Source organism: Platalea leucorodia (assembly GCF_965183815.1).
Source record: "Platalea leucorodia genome assembly, chromosome: 8".
NCBI classification, from domain to species: domain Eukaryota; kingdom Metazoa; phylum Chordata; class Aves; order Pelecaniformes; family Threskiornithidae; genus Platalea; species Platalea leucorodia.
The window spans coordinates 11,904,490-11,922,096 of record NC_138830.1 but is presented as its reverse complement, the minus strand read 5'-3'; the positions used below and the strand labels follow the sequence as shown (position 1 = coordinate 11,922,096).

General features: G+C 61.4%; 2 protein-coding genes across 5 annotated transcripts in view; one reads left to right on the top strand and one right to left on the bottom strand.

The window, feature by feature from the left end:
- Nucleotides 1–17,607, top strand: part of DIS3L2 (DIS3 like 3'-5' exoribonuclease 2) — a 215,797-nt gene that overhangs the window by 1,397 nt on the left and 196,793 nt on the right. For 3 of the 4 annotated variants that reach the window (XR_014229096.1, XM_082320714.1, XM_082320716.1), the window contains exon 2: nucleotides 8,520–8,639. Coding sequence is in view for 2 of the 4 variants with exons in the window: in XM_082320714.1 (XP_082176840.1) it covers nucleotides 8,636–8,639 (4 nt within the window). In the remaining 2 variants the exon portion in view is untranslated. Of the gene's footprint in view, nucleotides 1–8,519; nucleotides 8,640–15,056; nucleotides 15,140–17,607 lie in introns of those variants that run through there. The other variant, XM_082320715.1, reaches the window with a different exon arrangement.
- Nucleotides 1,771–3,431, bottom strand: NPPC (natriuretic peptide C; the record flags this gene model as incomplete). The annotated part of the gene is made up of 2 exons (XM_082320723.1): nucleotides 1,771–2,052; nucleotides 3,339–3,431. 2 exons carry the CDS (start codon nucleotides 3,429–3,431, stop codon nucleotides 1,771–1,773), a joined length of 375 nt encoding a protein of 124 aa, XP_082176849.1.

Sequence of the window (17,607 nt, the reverse complement as noted above, 5' to 3'; positions counted from 1 at the left end):
ATAAACAATATATAAATAGCTTTACAACATAAATACATTTATGCATGACATGAATTTACAAACAGCAACGTTATACAGCTGGCTTCATCAGTCTCTTGGAAAAGCACTGTCCCTTGTCTTGGTGAGTGTTTGTATATATAATATATATAAGATAGAGAGCACTTTTTAAAAAAATAACAAAACCAAAACAGCTGGTGCCATGACTCCTCGTACCAAAAAGAAAAACACAGCCACATCTTTTGTCCGTTCTGGGGAGGGTCTCTGCTCTTCTAGGCGTTGCCTGGGGGATGGCCCTGCCTGGCCACGGTAGGAGAAAATGGACTATGGATTCAAAGCCCTGCGAGGAAGAAGAACAAAGTGCCTGTTAGTACTTGCCGCACAACACCCCCTACCCGTCCCAAGCTGAAACCCCCGCGAGAACAATCCTGGCGCGGGGCCGGGGGATGCTGAAGCCACCAGAAAACCTCTCTGAGCTTTGCTCGTGCTAAAGCAAGGAAGAAGCTCACTTTCTGGCTATTTGGTATTTAGGGGAGAGGCCGAGGGAAGCGTGCTGCTCCTCCTGGTCCGGGGTCTAGCGGAAATCTTTTTTTTTCCCTGATGAGAATTTAACGAGAGAGGATGGGTGCGAGCTGGGTGCGCAGCGTCTGTGTGCTTCTCGGAGCCCTGAGCTGGGCGATTCCTTGGGAAGCCGCTACACGAGGGAGCGGAGGAGCAGCACCCATCCCTCCGGGCAGGGCCATGGACCAGCGCTGGCATCCTGCGGGCACCATTGCGCCCCGCTCTTCCCGTTGCTCTGCAGAGCAGCAGGGGGGCTGGATGCAGTCCCCTCCGTGCCCCATTGCGTTACCGCAGGGCCAAGGCACATCCCCACGAGCGGGGCAGTGCCGTGCTGTGGGAAGAAGAGCGAGAGGCCTGGACTCTTCCCCAGGTGTGAGTTCAGCTGTGTGCGACCTGATGGCAGGGAACAGGGCAGTGTGGTGCCTCGCTCCCCCCGGCACCCTCGGGAGAGCTGGCGGGGGGGGAGCTGCCGTGCTTCTCCCAAACCGGTCACTGCGGGGAAGTGATGCTTCTCTTGCCCGCCGGTCCCTAAGCACGGTGGCCCTGGAGGGCTGTGGGAAGGACTTCTCCCAGCTGCCCGTAACTTGCTCAGATGCAAAGCCCGGGTCAGGAAAGCGCTACGCTTGGCCGTCACCCCAGCGAGGTGACACCTGGGCAACTGGTGCCTTGTTTTCCCTTGAATTAAATGAATTGGAGCGTGGCTGAGACAGGTGCCTGGCTAATGCTCCCACCCCAGGCATGTGGGGGTCCCCTGCCCTCCTGAGACGTGTCCGTTAGTCACCCCTGTCTGTCAGGCATGGGAGGCTCGGAGCAACGGGGAACGTATGGCTGCACCGGAGCTCCTTCTGCATCCTCCCCGGCGCCGGCGGGTTTAGTTCATGCGGAGGGGGGGCTCCAGCCCGAGCTGCTGCGATGAACTACGGCCGGGGTCTCCCGTGCTCTGCGGAGGCAGGCAAGGCAGCCGGGCAGCAGGAGGGTCGCTGGCAGGGTGGGGTGCAATGAAAGCCGACTTTGGGGTCCTCCTCTTTACCCACCGTCGGCACGGGCGTGGGCAGATGGCTCGGCGGGCTCACTACCTGCAATCCCACCCGCGGGCATCTCCCACCCGGCAGCGTACGGAGGAGCGGCCCGGCATCCCCGGAGCCCCCCCGGCCCGGCATCCCCGGAGCCCCCCCGGCCCGGCCCGGCCGCGCACTCACCGCCAGGGGTCCCTCAGCAGCCGAGGCCGCTCATGGCGCCGATGCGGTCCAGCTTGAGGCCGAAACAGCCCTTGCCCAGGCCCTTCTTATGGAGGCCCTTGTGCCGGCGGCCCGGCGGGTCCTGCAGCAGCCGAGCCCAGCCCGCCCGTGGCCGCGTCTCGGCCCGCGTCTCCCGCGCCTCCCGTGGGCCCGTCCCGCCGCCGCCGCCGCCGCCGCCGCGTTCCTTGTCCCGCTCCTTCTCCCGCTCCGCCGCCGCTTCGGGCGGACCCGCCGCCGCTGCCGAGCCGCGGGAGGCCTGTGGGGAGGGAGCGAGTCAGAGCCCCCCTCAGGACAGCCTCAGGACACCCCCCCCCACTCCCCCCCCCAAAATCTGGGCTCCCTGCCCTGGGGTGGGAGCATCACCCTGCCCCGCAGCAGAGCGGTGCCTTCCTGCCCCCCCCCTTCCCGGTCACTGCATCCCCCCCAAAAAAGGGTTGCTGGTGCTGCACCCCCTCCTCCAATAACCTGAAGGGGCCCGAAAGCTGGCAGGGGACGCAGTGACCCAGAGGGTCACTGCGTCCCCTGCCAGCTTTCAGGCCCCTTTGGTCACTGCGTCCCCTGCCAGGGTCTTCCTACGGGGGGGGGGTTCCTGCCCCCCAGCCCAGCTCCGGGGGGGGTCACGCTACTCTGAGCAGCCCTCCCTGCACCCCTGCCTTGCAGAGTGTCCCCAGCAGCTGTGCGGAGATCAGGGGGTCCCCTTTCCCACCGTTACCCCCACCTGGTTAATGCTTTCTGGGTACCCCCCGCCCCTCCATTTCTGGGGGTCACACCCCTTCCTTACTGCCCCCCCCCATCTCCCAGGCCCCCCCATCTCTCTGCCTGCTCGGGGCTGCTGCCCACCAAGTCCTGGGGTTGCTCACCCCCATCCATCTCCCCACCGCGTATCACCCCTTTCTCTGCAGCCTGCACCCCAGTTCCTCACAGGGACACCCCCAGTCCTGTCCCACCGCTGCCCTGGGGCACCCCTCGGTCCGTGTCCCCATCTCTGTGCCTGGCCCCCCCCAGGGCAGTGCCACCCAGTGTCGGTTGCCTCCGGTGCATCCCTCCTCCTCCTCAGCATCCCGGGACACCCAGCTCCCTGGGGCACCTCCATTTGGGGTGCTCCTTCCCCGGGGGGACGCCCCGGGTGCCCCTGCCTGGCCCATTTGGGCAGGGCTGCCTGGAGGGCTCTGGCCTCGCACGCTGCCCACCGTGCACCTGCTGCCCACCCCGCTCCGGGTCTGCTCCCCTTCCCCAGTCCCCAGTGCAGAGGGGGGCCCCGGGGTGATGCCGGGGAGCAGCCTGCCGCCCTCCCCAGCCCCGATCCCGCAGGGCACGGGGCACAGGGCGTCCCCCTCCAGCCCCTGCTTTGGGGCTGACATCCCCGGGACAGGCTGGAGAAGCAGGGGGTCCCCTAGCACTCAAAAAGGCCACGGGGAAGGAGGACCCCACTTTGCACTGACTCTGCCACCCCAAAGTCACCCCGCATCTCCCCCCTGTGCCCTTAGGACCCTCAGCAGGACGGGGAGAGGAGGGAGAACCGGGGGGCAGCTCCAGCCGTACCTTCTGTGGGAGCTGAGACGCCGGCTTCGCCTCCAGCCTGACGGAGAGCAGAGCGAGTAAAAGTCCACCAGCCAGCAAGGGTGAGATCTGCATCCTGCGAGGCCGAGCGAGAGGGGGGCTGGGGGGGCAGCGGGGAGCCCCGGGGAGAGGCCGGGACCGACGGGAGTCAAAGTTCAGAGCGGAGCAGCGAGGTCCCTCCTGCCGCTTGCGAAGTGCCGAGCTAGTGAACTTGGGCTTTCTGCTTCATTCATTTTATAACCCAACCTGCTCGGTGATGTCATCTAAACAACCAGGTCCAACCCGGCCTCCCACTCCACAATAGCAGGAATTTAAAGGGGGGGGGGGGGTCCCCTCTCCCCTGGCAGGAACAAATGACACATCAGCCCAAGGCAACCGGCTCGGGGAGTCGGAGAGCAGAAAGGCAAAGCGGGGGGCATTTGGCTTCACGTGCCCCCCCCCCCCCAACCACCCCCGGACCCCCTGCAAGCTGTCTGCCCTCCCCTTGCCCGCCTGCCCCACGGCCCCTCCGCTCCCCCCACTCCCCCGTGACCCCCCACGGAAGGACACGGGACAGCCTGGGGTGGCTGTCGCAGGCTGGGGGGGGTCCCGGCAGGGGGTTAAGCCCAAAAGACAGGAATGAGCGCAAAAAGCACTTTTTTTTTTTTTCACATCCAGGATTAAATCAGAACCTATTCATCCCCCAACTTCTCTCCCAGGTCCCTGCTTGGCAGGAGGGGGGACACTGCCCTCCCTGGCAGGGACCCTGGGGACACAGGGGGATGCTGGGGACAGTGGCGCTGCTTGAGGGCACCTAGGTGGGTCCCTCGGCTTGGAGGGGGTGACCTGCTCCCTCCGCTCTCCTGGGGGGGCTGGATGGTGTCCCTGGCCCTGGAGATGGGGCTTTTCACACACTCTGGGGGTGTCCTCTGCAGGGCACAGTCAGTGTCACAGGGTCCCTGCTGGGGACAGGACCCCAGGGGCTGACCCACCGCAGGGCTGTGCAGCCTGGCCTCCTCCGACCTGCTCCTGGAGCTGGAGGGTGCGGGAGAAGGATGTGATCCCAGGATTAACCCCAGCGGCTCTCAGGGGCTCTGGGGACACGGTGGGGGCTCCCCCCTTCCCCTTCAGCAGCCAGGAGGGCAGGATTTGTGCTGCTGCTGCTGGTGTGCCTGGCACCGCGCAGCTCTGGGGCTCCGGCTGCTTTTTGCTGATGGAGCTGGGCACCATCCCTGGCACCCTGGCTGTCGGGGGATGCTCTTACTGCGATCAGGCCAGAGGAAAGACACCCCCCTTTGCAGAAGCATGCAGGGCTGGATTGCACCAGGCTGCGTTTGCATCCCAAATGCCTTCCCTGGGACCAGGGAAACGGTCTCTGCTCTTCCCCCTCTCCGCAGGGTCATCTCCAGGCTGGTCCCTTCCTCCTGCTCCTTTTCTTGGTCTTTCTAGGCGCTGCTGCTCCCCAAATCCCTGGGGAGCTGCCCCTGCCGGGGGGCCGTGGCTCTTTGGGGGTCCGTGGTTTCCCCGCTGGGGAGCAGGGAGATGTTTCCTCCTCCACAGCCCGGGCTACTGGGCACAGAACACTTCAAAGGAGATTGGCTTTTCAACTCCATGTGAACGGGAGCTGGAAGGAGAAGGTCTCGGTGGTTTTTCCATCGTGCCTGCCAGGTGGAGACAACTTGGACTTTTTGCAGTGTAAAGTTGTGCTTGGGCATTCGTCTGCCTTCAGGCAGAGCGAGGCGATGGAGCCGGGATTAGAGCCGACCCCGGGTGCCAGGGAGCTGTGGGTGCAGGCAGGGAGCAGAGAGAGGCCCCTTCTCTCAGGGTTCAGCTCTCGGCCCCCCCCCAAAGCGTGCTGAGATGTGACACACAGCCTCTCCGGGGCGCAGGGAGGGGGGCTCCGCAGCCCTACCCCCTTCAGCAGGGCTCGCGCAGGGGAGCAGCAGGCAGCTGAGCCCTGGGTCTCCACATCCCGGGGCTGTTGGGGTGCCCGACGTCACCAGCGGCACGGCAGCCGACACGGGGTCCTGCCGTCACCATCCCGGTTGTGCTGGCCGATGCTGCGGGCAGCCCTGTCCCGCTGCTTCTCCCAGGGGGGACCCGGGATGGGGAAGGAGACGGTGGGGGGACAGCTGGGGGGAAATGTCATGGCTGGGGAGGAAGGGTTGCCTTGCTTGCCACCAGCCTCCCACACGCTGCGGGACGCGGGGTCAGGAGCCATATCGGAGCTTCTGCACCAGCCCCTCGCCCCGGAGTATTAGAGGGTTGCCACAGATGCCACAACGCGGTCAGGTCTCAGCCAGCTCCTGCCCACAGGAGGCTCGTCCCTGCCCTTGGCTTTCACCAGTGTGGTTTTCATTAGCATGTTTTTTTTGTCACACTGTGCAGCGCCTCGGGTTTGGGGGGGGGGGAGTTGTGCTTTATAAATCCAATTAGTCTTCTTATTCAAATTACTCTGCCTTTTCTGCTGAAAGTCGCTGGAGTCAGAGCCGGGCGCACACAAAGCTTTTCCCTTAACTCAAACCAGATCGGATCCACTGGGGTGGCAAAAGCTCAGAGGGGGGAGGAGAGGTGGGCAGGAAGGGGTTAAGAGCATGAAACCCTTTTGCTTCATGGGATGGGGGCCTGAAAGCTTTTAACCCTTAAAGGGATGTGCCTGCTTTAGCCCCTGGCCCTGCAGGATGCTCACCCAGGCTGAGAACTGGCAGACTCGGGGCATGTGTGGAAGCTGAGAGCATGGGGCAGAGAGGGCTGGGGATCCTGCACGGCGGGACAAGGAGGGATGGAGACCCGCAGGGTGGGCTGGAGGGAGTGACACCCCTCCCCACGGCACCCAGGGGCCCAAAGAGAGCTGGGGGGAGAGAGGGGCTCCAGGGCTGGTCTGCCCCTGAGGGATACCAGCGTTGAACCAGGGGTTATGGGCAGAGGGGCTGCAGGGTGTCTGGGGAGGGGGCGGCTCAGGGTGACCTAAGAAAGGTGGGAAAATCCATATTTGACTGCTTCTTCCTGTCACGTAATGTCCCCAGCACCCTTTCCCGTGTGACAGCAGGCTAAGGGCTGTTCAGAGGTGTCCGTATGGTGGCAGCGGTGCTGGCTCCCTCCAGCCCGGACTGGAGCCTCCCACCCCTTTGGGTTCTGCTGGGCATCACCCAAAGCCGGGATGTCCCCTGCCCTCCAGATAGCCCCGCTCCCGGGGTGGGGTGGGAAGCTGCATGTGCTGGAAACTGCCCGAAAGCGGAGAACGTTGCTGCTGTAGGGCTAAACATGGGGAGATGCTGCCGAGTCTTACCAAAGCGGGGGCGACCCCTGAGAAGGGGGACTCGGGGGGACTGTCGGCGTGTAGGGAGTGGGGAAGGGAGCGGAGCGGGTGCATGTGCCAGAGGGCACACGGATCCCCACGCCTGAGGATGGAGAGGGATTCATCAAAGTGTGACCGATGCCAGCATGATTTGGAGGGTGGGAGGAGACGGGTCATGGGGGTGTACGTGTGACAGCAGCGTGGGGTGTTTCGGCCCCATCACAAGGAAGGGGTGAGCGATGCCTGCGGGTGAGGCTGGATCCTGCTGGGCAGCGCTGGGGCCCCGGCTCCCTCAGCTGAAGTCAGGAGCCAGGCTCCAAGCACCTTCCAGAGGATGACCCCGAGAAGGTTTACAGGACAGAAATGTGGACTCTAGCCTGAAGAAAGCTGTGCCACCGCAGCAGCAAACAGCCAGCTAACTATCCCCTTTTTCTTCCACTCGCTCTTCATTAGGGAGCGTGTTTCTGTATTGATTTTGGGAAATCACTGCCCAGATTTACGTCTCTTCTGCTGCCATGGGCCAGGGAGCATTTCCCAATGGAGTGAGGGATAACTGTAGTGTGAGGATTTCCAGCTGATGCTGTGCAAGGACCGGTTGTCCCTTTGCAAAAAGAGACATCAGAAGGCTGTGTGCATGCGATGGAGATGCCAGAGTGGCCGATGTTTTCCTGCAACCAGTGGCCAACCCAAGGAGCTGTTGATTAAGCACCATCCCAAAGTCCATCGGTGGCTTTGGACAAAGCCCCAAAACATTGCTGCTCTCTGCTTGTCCTGCCCACATTGCTCGGTACCTGCCTGGGGCAGGGCCAGGGGAGCAGAGCAGGTACAAGGACAGAGCAGGTACAAGGACGGAGGAGCTACTTCCCCTCCATTACAGCCACCAACTACCAGTTCCCAGGAACAAGATGTGTGCTGGTGTTCACCAAGAGAAGGCCACCGAGGGTTTGACATGCCACAACCGGAGCTTTTTGCAGTTTACACTTTTTTTTACAGGTTTTAGAGTACCTCTCTAGGGGTCTGGTGATAGCAGGCTCAGTGAGCAGCAGTTTGGGGGGGGATTTCAATGTTGGCTGCAGGGATGAATGAGCAGCCCCCGCTGCATGTGGTGGCAGGGGACCATCTGGTCCCACCGCTGTGGCCGGACGCAGCAGGCGATATGCCTCCTGAGGATGCTTTGAAGCAAGCTTTTCTGGGGAATAACCCCATAGCCCTGGAGGGCAGGAGCACCAGCCAGGGGCTCGGACATGGCCACCAATAGCCCTGGGACCTGGGCAGCCACCAGGCTGTCAGGGGGACAGGGTGGCTCTGCACACCAGGGTGCGATGCTCCTGGGGCGCTGTGGCAGCACCGGTGCCTGCTTCACCTCTGGGTCTCCGTGTCTGAAACACTCATAGAGATTTTGGCCTGTTTGAACATCCCTGGTGTTTATTTTGGATGTTGCTGCTGAGTAAGGCATTACAGGAAACACTACAGGATTTTACATTTTCCCCTGTCTCCTTTGGGTCTGGAAGAGGGCTCTGGCCCAGGACACACGCATGCCCAACATCGCCTCTTCCCAAACCAGGGCCGTGATGGGGAGAGGCCCTGCAGGGCCGCCCTGATGGGGCAGGTGAGGATGGGGCTGCAGACACAGCAAGGCCACAGAGATGGAGGGCTTCTCTGTCCCTTCCTGAACCTCCCAGGGTGGCTAGGGCAAGGAGACAAGGGAAAGCCCCAAGTGGAGAGTGCCAGGTCTTTGCTAGCAAAGTGCTGGTATCCTGGCAGATGCAGTGGTTTTCCCCCCAGGGGCGTGCTTTGGGGTTTGTCCTTTGGGGTTTGCCATTTTCCCTGGGCTCCCCAGGATGCTCCAGTCTCCTGCTGACTTTCTGGGTGTTTCTTTTCCCCAGGGCTGTGCTGGGATGGCCGTGCTCCGGGGCTGGGCTGCCTCACCAGGCTTGCGAGAGCAGGAACACGACATCTCAGACTTTTGTTGAACATCAAGAAAATGAAGCAATTCTAACGCATGGGTGAGTCCACACCATGAGCCTCCCTCTGTGTCAGTCCTCGGAGGATATGAATTGCATTGCCTCCAGCTGCCAGCAGCCTCGGCTCCGCAGCTAACGTAGGGGCAGGTTGTTGGGATTTTCCAGGCTAAACGCCATGGTTGTCTTTGTCCTCCCTTTCTCAGATACCTTCCCCCCAGAAATGGGGGTCTGGCAGGGTTTCACCCCTAGCCTGGAGGTCCCAACATCAGCCCAGGCTTTTTGGTTTTGGCGCTGAGCATCCCTTTGAGAAGAGGTACTGCCCAAAGTGGTGATGGCTCAGAAAGGCCAAAGGATGAGTTATTGTCACCACATTTGTCCCCATGGGAAGCCGTGCCTTGTGCAGATCCTGGGTAGGGATCCGGCAGGCCAGCGGGGACGGAGCCCCAGCCTGTACCCAGGGGGGGACCCCATGGTGGTGCTGGAGCCGGATGCCACCGCTGCACTGCGTCACCCCGCTGCACCCCCGGGGGAGGTCTGTGCCCTAACGTGCTACGCGCACATCCAGGCCAGGTGAGCAGGTCCTCACTAGCCCCGCGGCTCCGGCGGCAGCACACGCCCCGGCTTGGCAGGGGCCTCTTCCACCTGGCTTGGCTGGGCAAAACCCCATCACCCTCGAAGATGCTGTCAGCAGCTCCCTTGCGGCCCCCCCCGCCGGCCCCGAACGCTCCCCAGCCCCTCAGCTGGCTTCCCGGGAACCCCGTGCCAGGCGGTGGGAAGTCCCTTTTGGCATCAGTCCTTTGGGGCAAAATCTTTGGGCTTCTGGGGTCTTTCCCCAGAGCATCCTGGATGTGGGAAACCCCAGGGGAGCGCTGGGATGAATCTGTGCTGGTCTAGGAGATGCTGGTGGTCAAGCCCTTGACCTCCTGCCAGGGCTATGATCCTGCTGAAGCCAAATTTGGGCTTTCTGCCCCTTTTTTTTTCTTTTTTTGGGGGGGGATTCTGGCTGTCTCCCACGGAGGGGTTTGTGTGGGTGCCAGGCTGAGCCCTGGCCCCGGCCAGGGCAAGGGGCTGGCAAGGGAAGGGGCAGATTTCGGTGCTGCAGATGGTGGGGCAGCCTTTCAGAGCAGATAACGGCCCGGCCGAGGCTCAGCCAGGCCTGGGAACAGCAGGGGCCGCCGCTCCTGCGGCCGGGGAGCACTGCCGGCTGCAAGGCGTCACGGTGGCCCCGCTGCCACCCCACGGGCAGCCGGTGTGGACGTGCGGGGCTCCACAGCCCTAACCTTTTGCAACCAGACAGAATAACAATGCCGGCCCGCTGGGGTATAATGGCCGGTGTTTGCTTGAGATACAAAGGCACAGGGCTTTCTCATGAGGTAATACTGATAAGTTACGCTCTCATTCACCACTCCGCCTGCCAGCCGGCAATGGGTCCAGCAGTGGCCCCCACTTGCCTTCGCCGAGCTGCCGGGACGTGCCCACCAGCCCCTCGGTCCCACGGTCTCCGCTGGAGCATCGCTCCCTGCTCGCCCTCGGCGTGCTGTCCCCACCCAGCCTGCAGCCTCGAAGCGGCCCCCGCGGGGGCTGTTCAGACCCCATCCCACGTGTGTGGGCTGGGGGACGGGGTGGCAGTGATGGGGGGTTGTGGGGTGAGTCCCTAACCCCAGGACTCCGGAGCAACACGGTCTGTTAGTTCCTGCCTGCCTTGAAGGTGCCTTTTCCGCCTCCCTGGGGGCATCAGATGGAGCTTGAACTCACTGCACGTCCCCGGCCCCATGAGCCCTGTGCCTGCTGTGCCCCGGTCCTGCTGCCCACAACTTCGGTAGGTGCAGGGCAGCTGCCTGCCTGGGTTTCCTGATGGGACTCGTGGAGCTGTGTCCCATTGCATGCCCCAACACTCTGGGACCTCAGAGCTTTATAATCCACAACCACTTTGAGCACCTTTGGGAGGCTCAATCCTGCCACTGGCAGGGCAGACGAGTGTGGAGAAACCGAGGGATGAGTTTTAAAAGAGGTTTGGCCATCTATAACTAGGGAGGAAGAGACTTAAAGGCATCCAGGAGACAAATCCAGGAGACCCCAGCTAAATCGGGAGCAAGGTACTAGCGCTGCTGCTTCGACGTCCTACCTCAGCACCCCACCTCTTTCCTCCATTGCCTCCTTCACCTCTTTCTTGGCTGCCCGTCTCTCTTTGCTGGGGTCTGGTTCTCCCTTTCCTTTGCTGGACAGACACAGCCAAACCGGCTCTCCCTCCTCCCGGGGGGAGCTGCAGGCATTCCTCCAGGCGCTGCCGCGTCTGAAGGAGATGGGAACCCATCAGTCCTGATCTCGAGTGGCGTGTTTCCCAACCAGAGGTATGGAGGGCTCAGGAGAAAACTAGAGAAGCTGATGGACAGGTGGGGCAAGACCACATGTGTTGTGACACAGTTAGCAGATGGGTATCTACTGTGGAGAGAGATGTTTTTTACCTTATTTATGGTAATAAATCTGTCTCCCTCCCCTCTACCCCCCGAGCATGGCTTGTGTCCTCAGGTCAAGTGCCCAGATGGCTCCCGATGCCTGAGCAATGTCAAAGTGAGTGAGACTCTGGCCTAACTCTGGGTGCTGCTGCTGCAATCAAGACACTTCCAAGGGTGCTCAGAGGCTCCAGAGCAAACCCGTGGCCCCGCTCTGCCTTCGAGCGTATCCTCGTGCCGTGCGGGTCGAGCCTCTGGACAACAGCAGGGAGGCAGAGGCAGAGCACCCCGCTGATCTCCATCCCACCCCCATGCCTGCAACCTGAAATATTCAGTATCAGTGAGAGGTGATATTTGGGCTGGCAGGGGCTACATTTCCACTGGCAGTGTCGGTTCACGCCGGGTGGGCTGCGGGAAGCAGATGAAGGCGTCGGAGGAACCGCTCTGCTCCCGTCCAGGGTTCCCCTCGTTGAGTCACCTCGGGGCGGCTCCAGCCCTTTGGCCAGTCACTCCTGATTAACACTGATGTAAACGAGCGCCGGGCGGGCCCTTACTCCTCGCTGAAACCACAAGCAGAGGAGCCAAAGCCTTCGTAAGCGGGGTGCTCCCGGCCAAGGAGCCACGCGGTGCTCTCGCCTCGGCCGAGGTGCCGCAACACGTTCCAGCCTCCAGCGTCGTCGGGGAGCAGCTACCAGTTACTGCCTGGGGGAAGATGGTGAGATAATCCTGCGCTGTGGGAAAGCAAGCCGGGACACGGGGCTGGGCTTGCTGCTACAGGACCCCAGGAAACGAGAGTGCAGGGGAAAAATCTGCCCATGGACCCACTCCCTTTTAGAAAGCCCAGGGGCCATGGAGGGAACGTGGAAGCAGCATGCTCTCTCCATGCTTCCTTGCGAGGCAACGGCTCCTTTCTGCTTGGCAGCCATGAGGACGGTGTTGATGGAAGATGGAGCCAAAGTCGAGACTGAAGCAGTCCAGCCTTTCCCTGGGAGGGACTGTGTTTGGTGAGATCCTGCACGAGGCACGTGGCCTCTTTCAAAGGGTGCGAAGGACAGGCACACAGCTGGTCCCAGCCACACAGGGATCTGCTTTGTGCCCATGAGGCACCAGGAGGGCGCCACATATTTGCTGTATCTCATTTGTCTGGGCCACTGATGGGGCAGAGCAAAAGGGGGCACAAACGCAGGCTCTGCCCCATGGACCAGACCAGTTTTCCAGATCCCTGGCTGCCACCAGGAGAGGAGGGCTGAGAAACGCTCTGCCAGTCTGCTGGGGCTTGCGGCCCCTTGTGCAGCGGGGGCCCAGCTGGAGGCAGGAGGCGAGGATGACGGAGGCGTCCAGCCGTGGAGCTGTATCCCTCTCTCTACGCATGATATCACTGTGAAACCGCAGGCCCCAATGCCGGCAGCGGTGCTAACAAACACCGAATCCCCCCCGCTTCCTCCCCCCATCTATCATCTCCTGTGGAAGGAACGGGCATGCTGAAGCTGCTGCAGCTGGTGGCACCACCTGGTGCAGGAGGGAGCCCGGCCAAGCTCCGGGCTCAGCTTCATCCCCACGGGGGTGAAGAAGAGCAGAGACATGGCGTGACTCAGCGGCATGGAGAAGAGCTGCTGTTCCCACCTGGCTGGTACAGGGAGGGGGACAGCGGGGCTGGGGGTTCCTGGGTCCCCCCTGCCCCATCTCCCGCTCTTCCAGGAGGCTGAGCTCCTTGCCATGGCGTGGGCCAGCCCTGCACAGCTGGGGACGTGCCACTGCCGTGCCTTAGCAGAGCAGATGCCAAACACCTCACTTTGGCAGCAGCCGGGGGAGCAGGAGGAAGTGGGAGAGCACGCACCCTTCCACTGAAAGGGTGATCCCATGCGGCCATGCTCCCCGTGGGGTCAGCTCCAGTGGAAATGGCACCCACCCTCCATCTTTGGGGCCAGTGGGACCAGCTGCTGTGTGACCAATGGCTCTGCTCACACGGAGGAGGGCTGCTTGCTTCCTTGCCATCCGGGCTGTGTGGCGGCCGCGTGGCCGGTGTGGGGCAGCTCGCTGCCTCCCAGCCGTGCCAGCGTAGAGCTGAGTCCTCGCTCCCCTCCTTGAGGTGGCCCGAGCTGCCAGGGTGGGGCAGCTGATGAGCTGGCAGCAGTGCTGGCGGATCGCAGGCAGAGCCTGCTGGCTCTGCGTCGTTCACGTGAACGAGTCACTGCCTTTGCCAGTGGCATCCCGGCGCTCGGGAAGACGTGACTGTCCTTGCGCAGGCAGGTCTGTGTTTGCTGCCCTTGGTCCCACAGCGAAAGCTCGGTGCTTTCTCAGGGCAGCTCCTTCGGCTGACCCGAGGGCCAGAGCTGGGGCGGTCTGTGCCTGCCATAGCTGCCATGAAGCGCTTCACCTTCAGCAGCTCCACCTCAGAGGGCTCGCCACGGCTTCGTGGAGGCTCAGCAGCGCTGGCTGGGAGCATGGCCGTGGGGCTGGTTTGTGTCTAGGAGGGGCTGGCAGCCACAGGTGATGCTACACACTGAGCAGACATGGCCTCGTGGTCTTTAGAAGTGACCGATGCCAGGCACTGCAGACACTGACCTGCAGGGTGAGGAACAAGCACCATGGGGCAGGCATCTTCCCCAACCTAAGTGAAGGGGTAGCATGGACAGCCTGCTCAGACCCATGCTCCTGTCAAACCGAAGACTGAACAGAGCCTTTCCCCACCACAGCCCCGCTTGGAGACACCAGCTCAGGTCCCTTCGGACCCTTCCTCTACCCCTGGAGGGGCTGCTCCAGGCAGACAGCTCAAACGGGGTTGACTGGGGGTGCCACGAGGCCAGTTTATTGCTCTCCAGTTTTTCTTCTGGCTGAAGTTCTTTGGCAAACCCAGCCTGAGTTTGCAGGTAACACCAGGGTGACCAAACCACCTACTCCCAGACAGACCCTGGATCTGACTCTGCTATAAAGCCCTGTGAGAGGTCTGCAGCCACAGAAAGAGCAGGGAGTCAAAGTCCCAGCTCCTGACTCTGGTCTCATGCTTTAACGTGACCCTCTGACGTGAAGGCTCTGACTTATCCTGGCAGAGATCAGGCCGCTGCCGCTCAGCACCATGAGTTGGTCATCACTTGGGTGCTGTGGCGTGGGTGGGCTGGAGGATCGGCAGGTTGCCTCCGGTGCTAGGGGAGCGTGAAGAGCTCAGGGAACGGGAGCCTGGGGGCCTGCTCTCCCCTGCAGCGACGGTGAGGCCACGTAGGTCTTGAAGGAGGCTTCCCCGTGCTGCTTTTGGAGGTACAGGTGCCTGCAAAGCTCTGAGGGTTTCCAATGGGACAATACCCGCCCCAGCATTTTACAATATTAAAACAGCTAAACTATGCTTTTTTTCACCTATCTGGCTAGAAACTTTGGCTGAAGCAGGAGTGCTGGCAGTGAGCTGGACCAAACCACCGCAGAGGCCTCGGCGGGCCCTGGCTGGAAGGGGCGGTCTGCACACCCCGGGGACCACGGTGCCTGCAAACCCTGCAGGCCGGGCGCAGTCTGCGTTGGCTCCCCGCTGTGCTGACAGCACCTCCTGTCCCCCACCTCCCCGCAGCACCCTGGCCCTGCGGGGACCCCCACCGGCGCCCGGCTCAGCCTCCCACCCTCACCCGCTGGGACTGACCGAGGCGGGGGCGCAGGCCCTGTCTGGAGGCTCCCCTTCCCCCCGCAGGCTGTGGAGACCCCCGGGCCCTGCCTGCGGGGAGCACCCTCCCCTCCGGAGAGCGGGGCTGGGGCACCCTGTCCCCTCCCGGGCACCCTGCCCACCCCGCCTCCCTCGCAGGGCCCTTCCCGAGCTCCGTCCCCAGGCCCGGGCTGCGCCCGGCGCTGCACAGAGGGACGGATCCACGGGATGGCGGCCCGCCCCGTGTCACTAGAGGCCGCCCGGGGGTCCTGCCCCGGCCCCGGGGGTGCGAGCGGCCGCGGCCGCCCTGCCAGGGAGGGGACCGAGCGCTTCGCGCCTGAGGCCTTCTGGGCCCTGCCGCGGCCCGTAGGCCGCCTCTGACCCGGAAGTGGACGGGGCGGGGGGCGTTGGGACATTTAAACGGCGCGGAGCGGCGCGGCGCGGCGGGGGGAGCGGCGCGGCCGGTGAGTGGCGGGGCCGGGCGCGGTGCCCCCTCCGCGGGCCCGGCAGCGGGGGCCCGGGCGGGCGGAGGGAGCGGCTCTCAGGCGCCGTCAGCCCCGCCGCCGTGGCGGAGGGCCGGGCCCGGCGGTTCGCTGGCTCGTCCGGCGGGCGCGGCGCGGTCAGCTCCGGCTTCGGGCCCCGTCGAGGGGCGGCGGTGGCCCGGGCCGCGTTGCCGAGGGACTCGCGGGCGCTCCGGGAGAGAGCGGTGGCGTGGGCGCCTGGCGGGGGGGGGGCGGCGGGCGAGGGGCCGCCCCTGCCCCCGAGGGGCTGCGGGGGAGGCCCTGCCGCCCCGCTCCCCGTCGCGCTCCGGGCGCTGCGGCGGGCGGGCCCGCCCTGGCTGCCGTGCCCCACAGCCCCCTGGCCGGCGCGGGGGCGGGCGGGTGATGAAGGCCGGTGCCGCTCTCCGAAAACAGCCGGGTAAAAACAACAGGGGCAGTTTTCATCCTGGGCCCAGCTACGCGGGCATCTTCCCTCGGCAATTCCTTCCCGGCGTTTCGCTCAGCCCCGTCGCGTTCCCGGCTGTGGGAATGAGGCAGGGTGGCACCTCGTACGGCCTCTGCCTCCCCTCTGCTCCACGGCTCTTAGGGAGCTGTCGATTCCTGGTTGCCCAAGGAAAATTAATAATGAAACCGTAACGTGTGGGGGCTTGTAAGCCCGTTTTTGTCTCTGCTCCACTCACTGACTGCTAACGTGATTAAAGTTGCAGAAATTATAGCGGAGGCGAGGTGCGAATGTTTACTCTTTACTTGTAAATAAAGATGGCAAACTCCTGTATCCCGGAACCGCTGTTTGGAGAGTAGCCTTGCTGACTTTTATAAATGTTATCTATTTCTATTGAATTGGCAATGAGAGAAGGTGACGTGAAAAGAAAGCTTGCTGTAGACCTACCCGTGTGAGGGTTTTGTAATAGCGCTGTAGCAGGTCAGTCTATTAGAAAAGTTTAGCTATTGGCCAGCACCAATGGAAAATCTTAGGAACAAGAATCACAAACCACACAAAGAATTTTTCCTATTTATTCAGGGATTTTTAATTTTTGCTTTGTATTGTGAAGCCTATTCACATCCGTGCTCAATTACTTAAGTAAATCTCACTGCAACACGCGTTGTTTCTCCGAAAGGGCCAGAGCAGGCACTCTGAGGGGGAGTCGGTGCTGCGGTCCGTGGTCCCTTCCGGATGGTGCCCTGTTCCCAGGCAGCATGTGCACGGAGGAGGCTGCCCGGGTGCTTATCCTCCGTGCAACTGCAGCAAAAGGGAGAAGAGGGCTGGGTAAGGGCGAAGAAAAATTCCAAGCATGGTGGGAATAGGGAAGGGAATATAAATTTCTGCTGAGCTCTGTATTCTGTCTTGCCAACACCCCCGTGCTTAGAGAAGTGAAGAGAGAGAGAGGTTTAATGGACAGTGTCTTTATTTTAGCTTAGAGTCCAGTGTCCCTCAGTTCTGTCATAGAAGAGATGAGCGAGCCCTGAAGCTCTCAATGTACCAGCTGGGGTGAAGTTCAGCTGTTCAGCTTCAAGCACGTCTTGAAGGAAAAAAGAGGCATTTTTATGAAAACCTGCAGAAGACAGCAGTTGTACTGGGCTCCGTTATCAATGTATTTTTATTTTCCTCTTTGATGTTAGATACAGCAAAAATCATTGCTATGTCCTGTTCATACCTATAATTTACCTTAATAGTAGCTGAGGACAGTTTACTAGATTGTTTTGCTCCAAAAACTTAAAAGCTAGAGCAGCTGAAACAGGATTGAAAGATGCCAGATCTACTGAAGTCCCACACTCATGCAGCAAAGGTGGAGGCATAATACCATCTACAGAAACTGGCGCTGGATGGCGTGGCAGCCAGTGTGTCTCAATCACTAAGAATTATGAGCTCTTAGAAGATAGTTAGTTGTGCTAGGGAATTTATTGTATGTCAGTTGCACTGGGAGCGAGTTTATGGCCAGAAAGACAAGCTGAAATGGTTCGTCTTTGTACTTAAAGCAAATGTCCTATATAATCCAAAAGTGTCAGTCACTGTGGGAGGGAGGTGACAGGCGATGTATGCTTTTTACTGCAACATTGAAGCACTTCAGTAAGGATGCAGTTATTTTTGAAGACTCCAGGTTGGACATGACAAGATTTTACTTCTGATAACCGCTAAACTGATGCATCTGATACAGTCTGTCGGTTACTGCCTTAATTTACCTGGCTTTTTCAAAGGCAAGGAAGAGCGGATTAAAGGAATCCCTTATATTTGGGGTGTCAGCCTCGGGACAGAAGTCCCCGGTTTGTGTGGCACATGGGCCGTGGTCACTCCGAGGTCACTGACGGGGATTTGGTGTAGGGCAGATGTTGAGTACATCGTGAAACTCCTTCCCTCCAGCGGAGTGAATTACCAACGCAGAATTTCTGTACAGGTCGATACGTTCTCATTTAGTACATTTTTGTGTCTTCTA